The sequence below is a fragment of the Rosa rugosa genome, chromosome 6 (assembly GCF_958449725.1).
Source record: "Rosa rugosa chromosome 6, drRosRugo1.1, whole genome shotgun sequence".
Taxonomy (NCBI): Eukaryota; Viridiplantae; Streptophyta; class Magnoliopsida; order Rosales; family Rosaceae; genus Rosa; species Rosa rugosa.
In genome coordinates, this window is record NC_084825.1 from 2,105,901 (window position 1) to 2,119,383 (window position 13,483).

The following is a 13,483-nucleotide window of genomic DNA, read 5'->3' on the forward strand; positions in this document are numbered from 1 at the left end:
CGCCTCGCTTTGGCAGCAGCGGCCTCACCCGCCCTAGAGCTCTCTGGACGTGGACCACGACCCATGGCTACTTCCCAAGGTATGGTTTGTAGCGGCTCAACCTCTAGCGGTTCTGGCAGTGAGGTTCCTGCATGGGCAGACGGACGCAACGAGTCAATAAATATCCTATCCGCCGCGCTGAACGGCACGTCAGACCCGGAATCCTCACTTCTTGAAATCTCTATGACGTTAGCCATCCCAAACCCTAAAACCCACACCAGTTAGCACAAACACTGATCTAGCCTATTCTTACATCAGTTATAGCCAAGAACATCAAGAACAATTTACCCAGAAAATGCCAAAATAAGAACAAACACACTCAACCCAGATTCGACCATCTAGCTCATCCTAAACACCAACTCACTGCCAACCACCATAACCCAACCCCCCCCCCCCCCCCAAAACCTCACTTCACACCTCAGAACACGCCAAAGAACAGAAACCATCCAAAACCCAAAAACAACAAAAACCCAGAAAATAGCAGATTCAATGAAACAGGGAAAAGAGAATCCAGGTACCAACCTCGGTGGTGAAGACTACGATGTGATGGTGCGCAGCAATCTTAGGGGGGTGAGATCGTCGTTTCTCCAGGAACGCTATATCAAGGCTCCGGCAACCTCTTTCTTCAGGTCTCGGACGAACAGAGCAAGAAGACGACGACTGAGTTTGAAGCTTTTACCAAAGTGTCAAATCTCGCTGAGTTTCCCCCCCTTTTATGTCAACATCAGCGCGTTCTCAGCCGTCCGCTAAAAAACAACATCACACACCAGCCGTACACGTGTCGCGGATCTCCACTTACTCTCCGGATTAACCGAGGCGTCGCCTCAGTTACGGAATCCATAATTACTGTTATTAATGGCGAGAAGACGGCCAGGCTTAGGAGACAAGCCTCCACACGCTAACCCTATACGGGCTGGACACGTGTCAACCACCACCAGACGAAGCGTCTGGTGGAAGTAACCACTTGCGATGATTTCCCCAACCGCCAAGTGACGAAGTCTCCGCTGAGCGAAACCCCGCCAGCGGAACTTCTCCCTTGTCACCTTCCAAGTGACGAAGTCTCCGCTGAGCGAAACCCCGCCAGCGGAACTTCTCCCTTGTCATATCTTCCAAGCGACGAAGTCTCCACTGAGCGAAACCCCGCCAGCGGAACTTCTCCCTTGTCACGTTCCAAGGGACGAAGTCTCCGCTGAGCAAAACCCCGCCAGCGGAACTTCTCCCTTGTCACCTTCCAGGTGACGAAGTCTCCGCTGAGCGAAACCCCGCCAGCGGAACTTCTCCCTTGTCACCTTCCAAGTGACGAAGTCTCCGCTGAGCGAAACCCCGCCAGCGGAACTTCTCCCTTGTCACCTTCCAAATGACGAAGTCTCCGCTGAGCGAAACCCCGCCAGCGGAACTTCTCCCTTGTCACCTTCCAACTGACGAAGTCTCCGCTGAGCGAAACCCCGCCAGCGGAACTTCTCCCTTGTCACCTTCCAAGTGACGAAGTCTCCGCTGAGCGAAACCCCGCCAGCAGAACTTCTCCCTTGTCATCTTCCGAGTGACGAAGTCTCCGCTGAGCGAAACCCCGCCAGCGAAACTTCTCCATTGTCATCTTCCGAGTGACGAAGTATCCGCTGAGCGAAACCCCGCCAGCGGAACTTCTCCCTTGTTACCTTCCAAGCGACGAAGTCTCCGCTGAGCGAAACCCCGCCAGAAGAACTTCCCCCTTGTCATCCTGCAAGCGAGGCATCTTCCGCTACACACCTTTAGCGGAGCCCCTTATCATCTTGCACGTTGCGTACTTTGTTCAGCGCAGTATCGCTCAATAAAATACCGCCAGGCACGTCTACTGGACGCTGCTTCCTGCTGCAACCAGCGGGGGGATATCCGCCAGCGGCGGATCCAGAGGCCACGCCACACTCTGACAACGACCGCCACGCGGCGTTACGGTCAGACGGTCCCTACGGGACACGGGGACTTGTGTCAACAGGCTACGCCAGCCCTGATCAGGCATGTTGACCCCCGTCACTCGGGTACTAAGATTGGGTTCGCTACCCAACACCCTCTGCTCCGTGCAGCTCCACCTCAACAAACAATTTGACGACCATCCGGAGGTCTACCTTGGCCGGGGAGTGGGGGACTCCCTGGGGGGCCTAGCAGGGGCCCACCCGAAAGGGTATAAAGCGTTTGCTCAGTAAAATACATGGTTGACAACGCACTGACGCTAATTATGCTCCTGCAAGTCTAGCGGAAGAAAACGCTTCAAACCGCCGAACAACTCCCCAACCAAGATTGCCCTCCTTGACTGGGGACTTGGGGGACTTGTACATACATGTACATTTGCAAGCATAATTAGCTATAATGGGCCATGCTCATTGTACCGCTAAGGATACTAATTCCAACCAAAGGAATGACATACAGATACACCGCCAGGCGGGCTACAACCTCAGCGTCAGATCACCCCCAGATCACCGCCGACGCGCCGCCACACGCCGCACCAAAATAGCATCAGTAGCTCCCAGAGCTAGGGACTGAAGCACATCAGTCCCACATCGAAAACAAAGAGAAGATCAACCTCTTCCTCACCTATAAAAGGTTCTCTCCTCTCTCCTCATTAATTACGCATTCAATACTTACCTACTGTTACTCTGTCAACATAAATACATTGACTAACTTAGGCATCGGAGAGTTGAAGACCGCCCAGCGCGGTCTCCCTCTGACGCCCTCTGTATTTCACTTGACAGGTAGCGGAAGCTTTAAGGGTATCACAAGTATCAATCCGCCCACCGGATTAGCGTTAACAAAGGTTCAGCTACCGTCGAACTTTTAGACATTAACAAAATATCACTGAGGTGACAACTACTTTTGTTGAGACAAACGAAGTGTGATTTTGTAATTCGTCATTGCGCGTTACAATGATTTCAAACATTTCTTGAGGTGGTTTTGTTTGACAAAAATTTGTGTAATTAGATGCTAGGTTGAGAATCAGAGCATGTGGGTTTTAGTCACGAGTTGACCTATGTAAGCATGATATGGAAGGACATAAAACTAATGGTTGTAGTTGTGATATATGCTTATTGCTTGTTTAGGTTGAGATGACTTAAGCATGTGTTTTTGTTTTATTGCTTACAAGCTTAGAAAGCTTTACCAGGTTTGTTGTTGCAACCGGTGCACTATTCAATGGTGTAGGGGTTAATCCTGCAAGTCAGGGTAATCGTAGCTGAAGTTGAAGTCTTGCGGTCGCAACTGTAAAAGTTGGAAGCTAATTTTGTTATACTCTGATTTTATTAGACTTTCATTTTATGGTAAGCTCAGAATGAGCGTTTACTTATTATTTTGTTAACGCTACTTAATTCGTAAACTTTATGCAATGTAATATGTGACTCTAAAGAACGATTCTGTATTGACATTGTGGGTTATGGACGTCATTGAGAACTTGGCTTTAAAGAAAAATTTTACAGATATTTAGTGTGGGTTCTGGACGTTATCGAGTACTTGTTTTTAAGGAAAAAAATTACAGGTATTTAGTGTTGATGTCCCAACCATCACGTCCGGTGTGTTTGTATTCGTTTAATTGTTTATTACTTGTGTTTGAAAGTCGGGGCGTGACAGTTGTTGCTGACGAGGTATTGAGCTTAACATACCCGGCAAAACCTCCTAGCCTTAGCTTGAAGGGCAAGGAGAAATTTAGTTTGTTTTCTTTTCTGTTGTTAAACTATGTCTTACTATTATCATAGTTTGTAGGTTTGTTTTTTAATAAGTGAGTACTAGATGTCTAATGAGTGGTCTATCCCTATGTACCATCGTGATACAACCACAACTTCTTGGATGTCTAGTCAATTTCAGCGGAAGGATATGTAACGGTCATTCTGGCTTTAGTTAAATGAAATTGTTTTGATTTGATTCAAAAATAAATATACACTTTGAATTTTTTAGGACATATGATCAAATTTAACAGTTCAAAACGTGGAGTATAGATGAGTAAAAACTAAAAAGAAAAAGAAATCTGCCAAGCATATGTTTAATCGTCTAGTCGTCTTAGTCACGTAGGACCTCCTTTGCATAAAACAATGTCAAGTTAACAGATAATGCATCAAATACATAATTTTTATGGATTCGTTTAATGTACCAATACATTAACTACACTAATTTAATACAGAGAAATATTAGTTCGATACACGGGTAGACTGATTTGAGTTCAAGTCAAGCTAGTCTTTTTTTTTTTTTTTAATAAAAGGCTGGTGCGGCTGCCCTCAAGTCTTGATTAATGAAACTATCGAATACAAGGGGGGACAAGCTAGTGAGGGATTTAGTCTCAAGTCAAGCTAATCTACTTATGCATGAAATCAATCTATATTTGTATCAAATCTAGTATGCTCGACGTATTAGTATATTAATGTGCCGTTCAACTTTCCAGCTTCTATAGCTACAATCAGGAAGAAAACCAATTTGTTAGAAGAAAAATAATAATAAAATAATAGGCCTAATTGCTATCTACTCACGTTCCAAGTCCAAGGAAAGATAATAAAATTAGTTTTCTGACATCTGGAACTACAAAGCAATCTTGTCTACCAATTAGGGCCAACTTCCCTTGTAAAGAAAATGATAGATAATATAAACTATGACAGATGGAAACTCCACAACTGGAACAGACCCCAGATACCAACTGAGTTCATTCACCAGATACAGATAGTATAGCTCCAAAACCGAAACAAAAGTAATCATCTACAAATCGCCGCCCTCCCATCTCATACATAATAACGTTAACATTTCGTTTTCTATCCCAACAATCAGTAAGAAGAAAAATGAAAAAGAATAGACCCTTTTCTTGCATGGTTGTGCATCAGCCAAGAAAATGGATCGGGATGAACTATAGGATGCTGGTGGAGTCTTCATTGGTGTTCTTGCCATAATCATACTGATCATTGTAATTTCTTACTGTCATCGCCGGCAAGCCGTGGTCAATCCGTCAGATCATGATGAGTCATCTGCAACAACTGAACAAGGCCTTGAGGAAGCTACAATATGTGCATATCCAAAGCTGCTTTACTCAGAAGCCGAGTTGCACATGTTTAATTCAATTTCATGTACTTCTCCTTCTTGTTGCATATGCTTGGCTGATTTTGAAGACAAGGATGTACTGAGATCTGTCCCTAATTGTGGCCATTTCTTTCACCAAATGTGCGTGGATAAATGGTTGCTGCTTCACCCCACATGCCCAGTTTGCAGAAACTCACTTGTCGATCCATCGACTTCTGTTGGTTCTGTAGCTGAGGTCTAGTAATTCTTGTTTTTTTTTTTGGTTCATTCACTAGGATTCAATACACATGTATCTGATGTGCTCATGTGCATCAGCTATCAAGGCAATGATGAAGAAATTCCATATCTCTTGTCCTTGATAATTAATTGGATTAATCTAGTGTATTTCATGAATGAAGATGGGGTACCAATGACCAATAATTGATGTGCATTTTTTCACTACTCTGCCAAAGCAACAAGATTCAAATTTTAGATTGAGGAATTGTATCTTTGTATAAATGTCTATATTCTAGCTATATCGAGATGATTTCAAGCTATGCCTTAGAAAGAGAGAAAAAACAAAATACATCACTTCTTAGCACTAAACACTGTTTTTGTACATACAAGGCACTGATGAGCATAATCAGTAACGACTTGGAGTTACCTCCTATCGTCAGAACGACCACATGGGTGTGACCTCCGGAAACACCGCAAGACGAGCCAAGCCTCAGGCAGTAAGACGCCTTGAGGCGCCGCCACGCTCCACGTGAACATGACCTCTCAGAGAGGTCCGAAAAGCATAATTGAAGCATATCGGTCCCATATCGGAAACAAAGTGAATGTCACTCCTCACTTTACCTATAAAATGTCTCTTCTTCTCTCCTAATCGATTACGCATTTAATACTTATCTAACGTTATTCTGTCAACATAAATACATTGACTGACTTACCTCGGTCTCCCTCCCGACGTCACAGGTAACGCTAACGCTTCCCCTCACTAAATCAACCGAGACTCAAGACCCGTGTCCGCGTTAACGAGATTAGGTCACCCCTGAATCTTGAGCATTAACAATTTTCTAAAACTCAAAAGCACATGTGCTTTCCATTTAAAATTAATTAGTTAAACATTGTGAAATCAAATCACAAATGTTGGGTCATTCTAGACATAATGTTTTTAATCAACTTTAGGGCAACAAAATGGTGAGCAATTGGCCCACTACTAGTGACAGTAGAATATTGTCCTCATTTTAATCAGACTAGAAAAAGCGTCCGCGCGTTGCTGCGGGTTTGATTATTTTTTCATGAATTTTATACGTAATAGACTAATAGTTCGACAAAAACAGAAAGTTCTGGTCCAGCTATAGAACACTTGATGAGTACAAAAAGGAAGAGAAATTCAAAGTAACAACAACCAAATACTGGGAGAGAAAATGCAGTTATGTTACGTTGACGAACATATAAAAGATAAATTGATCACTTGCAGACTTTTCTGCCTAAGCTTAAAAACTTTATCCAGCAAGGTATTCATTATCTAATTATATTACCAATATGGATTCATTCACTTTCAAGTTGACGTGAATCAAAAGAGCAGTGCCTAATTAATCATATACCTTACAAATAAACTGAGAGAGTTACCTCCTTTGTAGCTCAAGTATATATGTTTCCTTAATCTAACAAAAAATCCCCGCACTTTCACCTACATTACTCTGGTTTTTCGAAACTTCGCAGAGGTGCATGATTGTACGGTTATATTGAGTAACTAATCATCAGCAAGTCTCATATGTTTCTCACCGCCTTCCGTTGGTTGTTAATGACTTTATCCCTCATTGCCATTTTGAATTGAAGCTCAGCATTAGCCATTAACCCTATAAGTAACAAAGCATAATTGTTAGGCCAAAAGAAAATCCATAGCATATATTTGAATCCTAGACATTGTGCTTTTAAAAATGTAGGTTTGGTAAACCAATGCCACTCATAGGAAAACCATTATTTTTCCTTGCATTTCTAACCAAATATATGTATAACATGTTCACCTATCATCTTGCTTGAGACTTGCAACCTTTTATATTCAATTGAAAACAATCGCTTCAGATATACCAGGTCAAATATAAGTTTTTTCAGCATTGCTTTAGTATGGACTCACCAATAGCCTGTGTTGGCTAAGAATGCGCAAGTTTTGTTGCCATTGTTACTAATGGCCTCCTCAAGTTGGAGTTGATATCTATGCTTCTCATTTGCTTCAATTTCCTGCAAAAGATGATGTTGGTAATGAGATCGAAAGCCAACAAATGTTGTAACGTTTATGAGTCTTAGTACGAACAGAGATACAACTCAATGGGGGAATAAGTATAGTACTTACCCCTATCAGAGCACCTTGCTGTGTCTATGTTTACAATATCTTTTACAGGAGATGTTTAATTTCATCATCTAGCACTAACTTGTTCAATTGTTTCTTAAGATTCTCAGAAACCTCCTCCATAGCTTATGCCTTGATAACAATATTAAAGATCAGTAAATAATTCAACTCAAATCAATATAGGTATTAAAGATCAAGCAAACAAATGATAAAAGAGGTTCTGGACAAATACCTCTATAGTGTAAGCGAGTGAACTCTCATCAATGATAAAAGCCAATGCTTCAGAGTTCTCATTACTTATCCTCCACCTTCTCCAACGCTTTAGCTTCATGGGTTTCTGAGTTCATTATTATTTGTTTCATTCCTTGTCGAAGCAAATTGCAGGCATATCTGGAAGCAAGATAAAAAAGAAGAAGCATGTGACTACATTTCTAGAAATATTCATATACAGTACAGTACCCTTTGAGTCTCTTTCACCAAATTTTCCAAGCCACCTATAGCTCACTGAGTTTGTTTTTCAATATAAGCCATACATACATACATACATTATATATATATATATATATGCCATTTCTTGGTACATCATCTAAATTTTATAAACTCAAAAATTGATGATGAATTAAGGAAAATTATTGAAGTCTCAACTGTGGAGCTATTTAACTTCATTTAAATACACTTCAACGGTCGGTAGTGTGATCAAGAAATATGTAGTGTTAAATTCGGAAAGGGAACTTAACCTTAATTATCTAGCGCAGCACCAGACCACTCCCATACTGAAACCCCATCTGCTATTTCTTGCGGTGTACTCAAGGAAACCTTCAGCACATTCATGCCAGGTGCTTTTAATACTGCAAAGTGAATGGCAGGTGGTTCTCAAGTTAAAACAATAACTCCCCAAGTGTTGGTGGCATTGACTACGAACATGACTACTTCTAAGTACACAAAGGATGCGAAAAGCAAGGAAGTACACAAATCCATTTAAACATGAGCACTAAATTCCACAACCAAATAAACATGACGGACAAAGTGATAATCAGTAAACCAGAATTAAGCATAAGTAAATCACAACATCTCCAGCTTAGTTATAAATTTCCGCTGCAGAATGCATAGTTTGGTCTGTGGTGTCTAAAAGAAAAAAATTTATAAGAGAGAGCTTTTATAAGAAGAAAAGAAGATTGATATTCTCACCTAGATAAGAGCTTTTAGTAGGTTCCCAATTCTCTAGGAATCACTACTAGAATTTTGTTCATAGACATCGGTTCTGGACCGATGTTAAACTAATTTTCGACCGATGTCTTAGTGGGTGTAGAGAAAAGTATAGACATCAGTATAAGCGCGTTTTCAACCGATGTCCCAGACAACAACCAACATCGATTCTAAAAAACAAATCGATGTATAATCGTTATAATCATCATATTTTTGTATGTTAGGTATGTCTAATTCTTCATATTTTCACATTTTATGCTTAATAAAGTATATGTCGAACAATACCTACGTGAACATTTGCATCGATTTCTATTCCAGAAGCGATGTCTAGTACACTTGTAGACATCAGTTGCCATGAGTATTGTTTGTTCGTGGGCATTTTTACATGTAGTTTGGCACATTATTTTCTTAGGAATGATGTCTGTATCTTTAGGCGTCATCGGTTTTTTTTTAAGGACTGATGTTTCATTTAACACAGTACATCGTTTTCATTTAAGCAAAACGATGTTCAATGGTTTTATGTACATCGCTTGCTTTTTCTAGAACCGATGTGTTGTTTCATTGTAGACATCGCTTTTGTTTTGCAAAATCGATGTGCAGTGGTTTTGAGTACATCGGTTCTGCGGACACAACTCGATACATTGATAATCATAAGACATCGATTTTCATTTTGATACTGATTTCTAAACTCTCAAGTGACTTCGTTTTCCTTGGCATTACTGTTTTGTTATGCTTTTATATATATACTTCACTTCATTTTGACAAGCGTGATGAGCTAAGTTTGCATCTAGCTGCTGCTAGGAAAAGAAATGCATTTCATAATCATCCAAAAATTGGGGCTTTCCATTAATTTTCTTTCCAAATTCATGATTGAACATATGTCACAAAAGAAAACCCCAAAACCTACAAAGGCTAGCCTAGAAACATATGAGCAACAATCTACAAAATTTCAACACCAAACTTTGCTTCAAAGCAAAAACTAGCCTTGCTCAAAATTGATCTTGGCAGTCAAGTGCAAGAGAAATATGTATTAAGCTAAAGGTTCACATGAAGTGAAGTTAACACCGGTAACCAGACCAATGTGACTAGATCACCTTATCAGGCTTGCCCATCCATTTCACTTCACACCCTAGCTCTTCATATTTGGCAGCCAAATATTTCACAACTTGTAATCCAAGGCCCTGCAAGAGAATGACAAAGTCAGTTTCACAGTGCAACATAAACGTAATGACAGTGATTTTTGGTATTACTAAACTCAACAAAAAGAAATACCGACATCAAGACATTTGTTCTCAAATACACCGAGTCCTTTTGTAAAACATACAACTTCATAGTGAGTGCATGACCTCAGATTTAGAGCTTAAAACATGACACAAATATTACTAATGATACCATGTAAATCAGGTTTAGGACTAGAAAAGCCAAAGCTAAGAGAATAAAGTCGATTGTGGTTGTGTGTTATAGTGCAAGTCAAGACATAAATGAGCTTTGTTACTGCAACGTAAGAAGTATAAGCTAAAAGGATGAAACAGTAAGAAAGACGAACCTGAGTAACAATAGGAGCACCAGGACGGCCAAGTCCTGAAGAACGTATTGAAGAAAGAGAAGCCTCTTGTCCATAAATGGAAAGTCCAGAGGATGGGAGTTGTGATTCCAATTGCGACTCACGGCTGAGTTGCAGTATGAAGCAACGACTTGTCAGCCCAGGGATCTGGTTGGCGTTCTTGAGAAACTGGAGCAGTGTACTGAAGATGCACCCATAGTCAATAAACAACAATGCGAAGAAATTAAATCACAGAAAACATCAGCAGAATTTAAGCTTACAGTTTTCTCAAAAAGAGGAAGAACACTATGATCAACCAAAAACTTCCTCAGGTGAGACACGACTGCTTCTAGAGCTTTGAGCACCTTTAAGGTTTCTCCCTGCATTTCAATAATCCTCTCATCAGCGGCAGCATAAAATGGAACCTCTTTTGCCAGAACAAATATTAGGTATCAGATGCCTTGTTTAGAGAAGTAAGAATATCATTCATTCGAAGAGGCAAAAGAACTTGAGAACAGAACTGCGAACTGTAACTTGAAAAGTGCAACTAGAGAATTGCAGACTTGTCAAATCTACAACAGAACTGCGAACTGTAACTTTTGGAGGTCTTTCCTAAACTTACTAATATCTTGTTTTCAAGTAAAAAAGTTGATATAACAAACAATTATGTAAGCTAAATAACCTGTTCAAAATCAGATTTATGTTATACCATTTTGGAGTACTAATATAATTTGATGATAACGCCAAAAGTAAATACATCATCAGTTAACTAAGCAACCTGCAAACCAACTAACCAACAAATGAAATCACACACAATTGTATCTCAATTCCCACGCAAGTGCAAAGAAGAACTACAGCCAGAGAAACAGTGATAGGACCACATTGAGATTAAGGAATTAAGTTTCCCATGGAAAGGAAGTATAAAGCTAGAGATTAGCTCAAGTCTTTAATCATGCACATAAAGCAATCCTTTTTTTCCATTAGCTTAATTAACTACTGAACATTAGCTATCACAGCAGAAGCTTGAAAGATATCATCACTACCTAAATGTAGTGTATCAGATCCATAAAAATGAAAAAGTTTAGAATCTCCTTTAATTTTTTCAAGTCATTTAGGGGATTAAAATAAAACCAGGTCAAGTCCCATGAAACTCAAGTACTTTTCATGACCAATTTGTTTCGAGCTAATTACTGAACAAATAAACTTCAAACATCAAGAGACTCATACCTCCGCTTCGTCCTTGGTCATTCCTTCTCTCCATGCTTGATCAAAGAATCCATACAAGTAACTGGAGCCAGAACCTATAACACAGAAAAATATGTCAGGTCAAACCACAGGCAAAAGTATCGCATTAATTGAACCTCCTTCATAAAGTGGAAATCATATCCAGTTAGAACCAAAGCATGCTATTGAAATCAGTTCTCACGATATAAAGAGAACAAGGCTATGACATCCTGATCTGAGCCTTCAATGCAGTAGATACAAGCCAATATCATTAACCACAAGATGAATTCCTGGCATGTAATCCAGACGTATACTAGCCAAATCCAAGATTATGATAATCCATAAAGTTCACAAGTATTCTAACTTGAGACCATAACTCACTAAGCATCTAATTCCAACCAATTAACAATATGCTGTACTGTTTTGCACAAGTACTAGATTTTACACACCCAAAGCAAACAAAGACAAATTCACTCACACAATGTCTACTCCCTATATTGAAAAGGAAATTGTAGAACTGGGTCATAAAAAAGCTTTAGCGTGCATACCTCCAATGGCAAATGGCACCTTTATGACTGTGCCGCCAAGCGGAACTCCATAAATCTTTCCCCCTTCATACTTGTCCCAGCCTCCAACAATCAACCCAGTTTGCAACATATTCTGCCAAGCCCAAAAAACAACAGTTTAAACCCCAAACAACTAATTGAACTACAAATAAGCTCACACAATAGTATCAATAAGCGAGAAATTCACCAAACCTAACCTTGTTGCCATATGACAGTAGCTTGATGAGATTAGCAACAACTTTGACAGTAGCAGGCTGCCATAGCTGAACGCTGTACAAACACAAATACACAATTAAATCCAGTAAACCATTAACCCGAAACCGCAATACAAATCGATACGAATCAGTGAAATAAAAGGCACAGAGGCTGAAAAAGACTCACGTGTGCTGATGAAGAAAGTGCCTCACATAGTCGGAAACAACCTGAGAATCTGCAGCCTGCAAATTGCGAAAACTCCACATGCTCAAAAATTCGATCAAAGACAACAAATTAAGATAGGTCTAGGCAGTAACGAAGATGAGAATCGTACCGATCCAGAGCGACAAACGTAGACATTATCCGTGAGCTGAGTGATTTTATCCGAGCACTGATTCTCAACATAGACACCTATAAACAGCACAAACAAGTATGCAGAATTATAAATCAAACAACAATGGCGACGAATTTAGAAAATTTCAAGCAGAAAAAGTTAGGGTTTTGATGAGTGAGAGAGCGGCGACTGACCAGTGGAGACATAGTTCTAATACAGTTTCTCTACAACCGAATGATTCCAAACAAATCTGAAATCGGAAATCGAAAAATCCAGTTCACGATAGAGCTTAAAAGAAAAGCGAAGTATCACGAAGCTTACCCTTTCTACCGGCGAGCTTACGCTTTTCCCTGCAGAAGATCCTATAAACCTTGTCCTTCAACGAGCTCGGACAAAACGCTTTGGAGGGCGAACTGTGAAGAGTTGAAAAGGGTTTTGGAGGAAGCAAAATCAACTCGAATCCCTCAAGCAGAAGAAATCGAATTTGGGTTTGGCAGGGGGAGGGCAGCAGCGGGAGTTGATGAGGACGTCGTCACCGTCGTAGTGGGAGGCGCGTAAGATGACGGACTGGACGGAGTCGATGCCGAAGAAGCCGAGGACGTAGAAGAAGGAAGCAATGAGGAGCTCTAGAATGGCGGCGATCGAGTTCGAGTAAGCTTAGGGTCCAGAATGGAGGTTGAGTTTGGGAGGAGATCCAGTTTGGGGTGAGTTTAGAATGAAGGAGTCTCGCTAGGGTTTTCTGTTTCAGTTTTGGGGTCGGGCGCAAATTTTTTTCTAAGTGTAAAAGTTTTTAGATTTAGTACCCGCTTCTTCAATTCACTTAAAACACTTAGCGCGTTTTGCAAAAATAGGTTCCCGCAAATTTTCAAACAAAACTTTTAACACCGGTCATTTTAAGACCCGATGTTAATGATATACATTTAAATCGGTATTTTCGTAAAACGATGTTAGATTACGTTTTTACATCGTGTGCAAGTCTGACCGATTTAAAACATGCGATGTCTATGAACAGATTTCTA

The 13,483-nt window shown here is 40.5% G+C and overlaps 1 protein-coding gene and 1 long non-coding RNA gene across 2 annotated transcripts; both read right to left on the bottom strand.

Annotated features, from left to right (window-relative positions):
• Window positions 1-6,561: 6,561 nt before the first annotated feature.
• Window positions 6,562-8,625, bottom strand: LOC133718654 (uncharacterized). The gene is made up of 6 exons (XR_009850458.1): window positions 8,585-8,625; window positions 8,134-8,244; window positions 7,629-7,786; window positions 7,400-7,528; window positions 7,184-7,287; window positions 6,562-6,905 (listed from the first exon to the last, which is right to left on the bottom strand). It is a non-coding gene; the product is annotated as an uncharacterized LOC133718654 (long non-coding RNA).
• An 804-nt stretch (window positions 8,626-9,429) lies between these two features.
• On the bottom strand, window positions 9,430-12,981 carry LOC133714545 (proteasome subunit beta type-6-like; the record flags this gene model as incomplete). Its single annotated transcript, XM_062140681.1, has 9 exons — window positions 9,430-9,783; window positions 10,149-10,347; window positions 10,427-10,525; window positions 11,373-11,446; window positions 11,918-12,029; window positions 12,133-12,205; window positions 12,317-12,372; window positions 12,465-12,541; window positions 12,786-12,981. Coding segments are annotated over 8 exons (768 nt in total), but the record flags the coding sequence as incomplete, so codon positions are not given.
• Window positions 12,982-13,483: the final 502 nt, after the last annotated feature.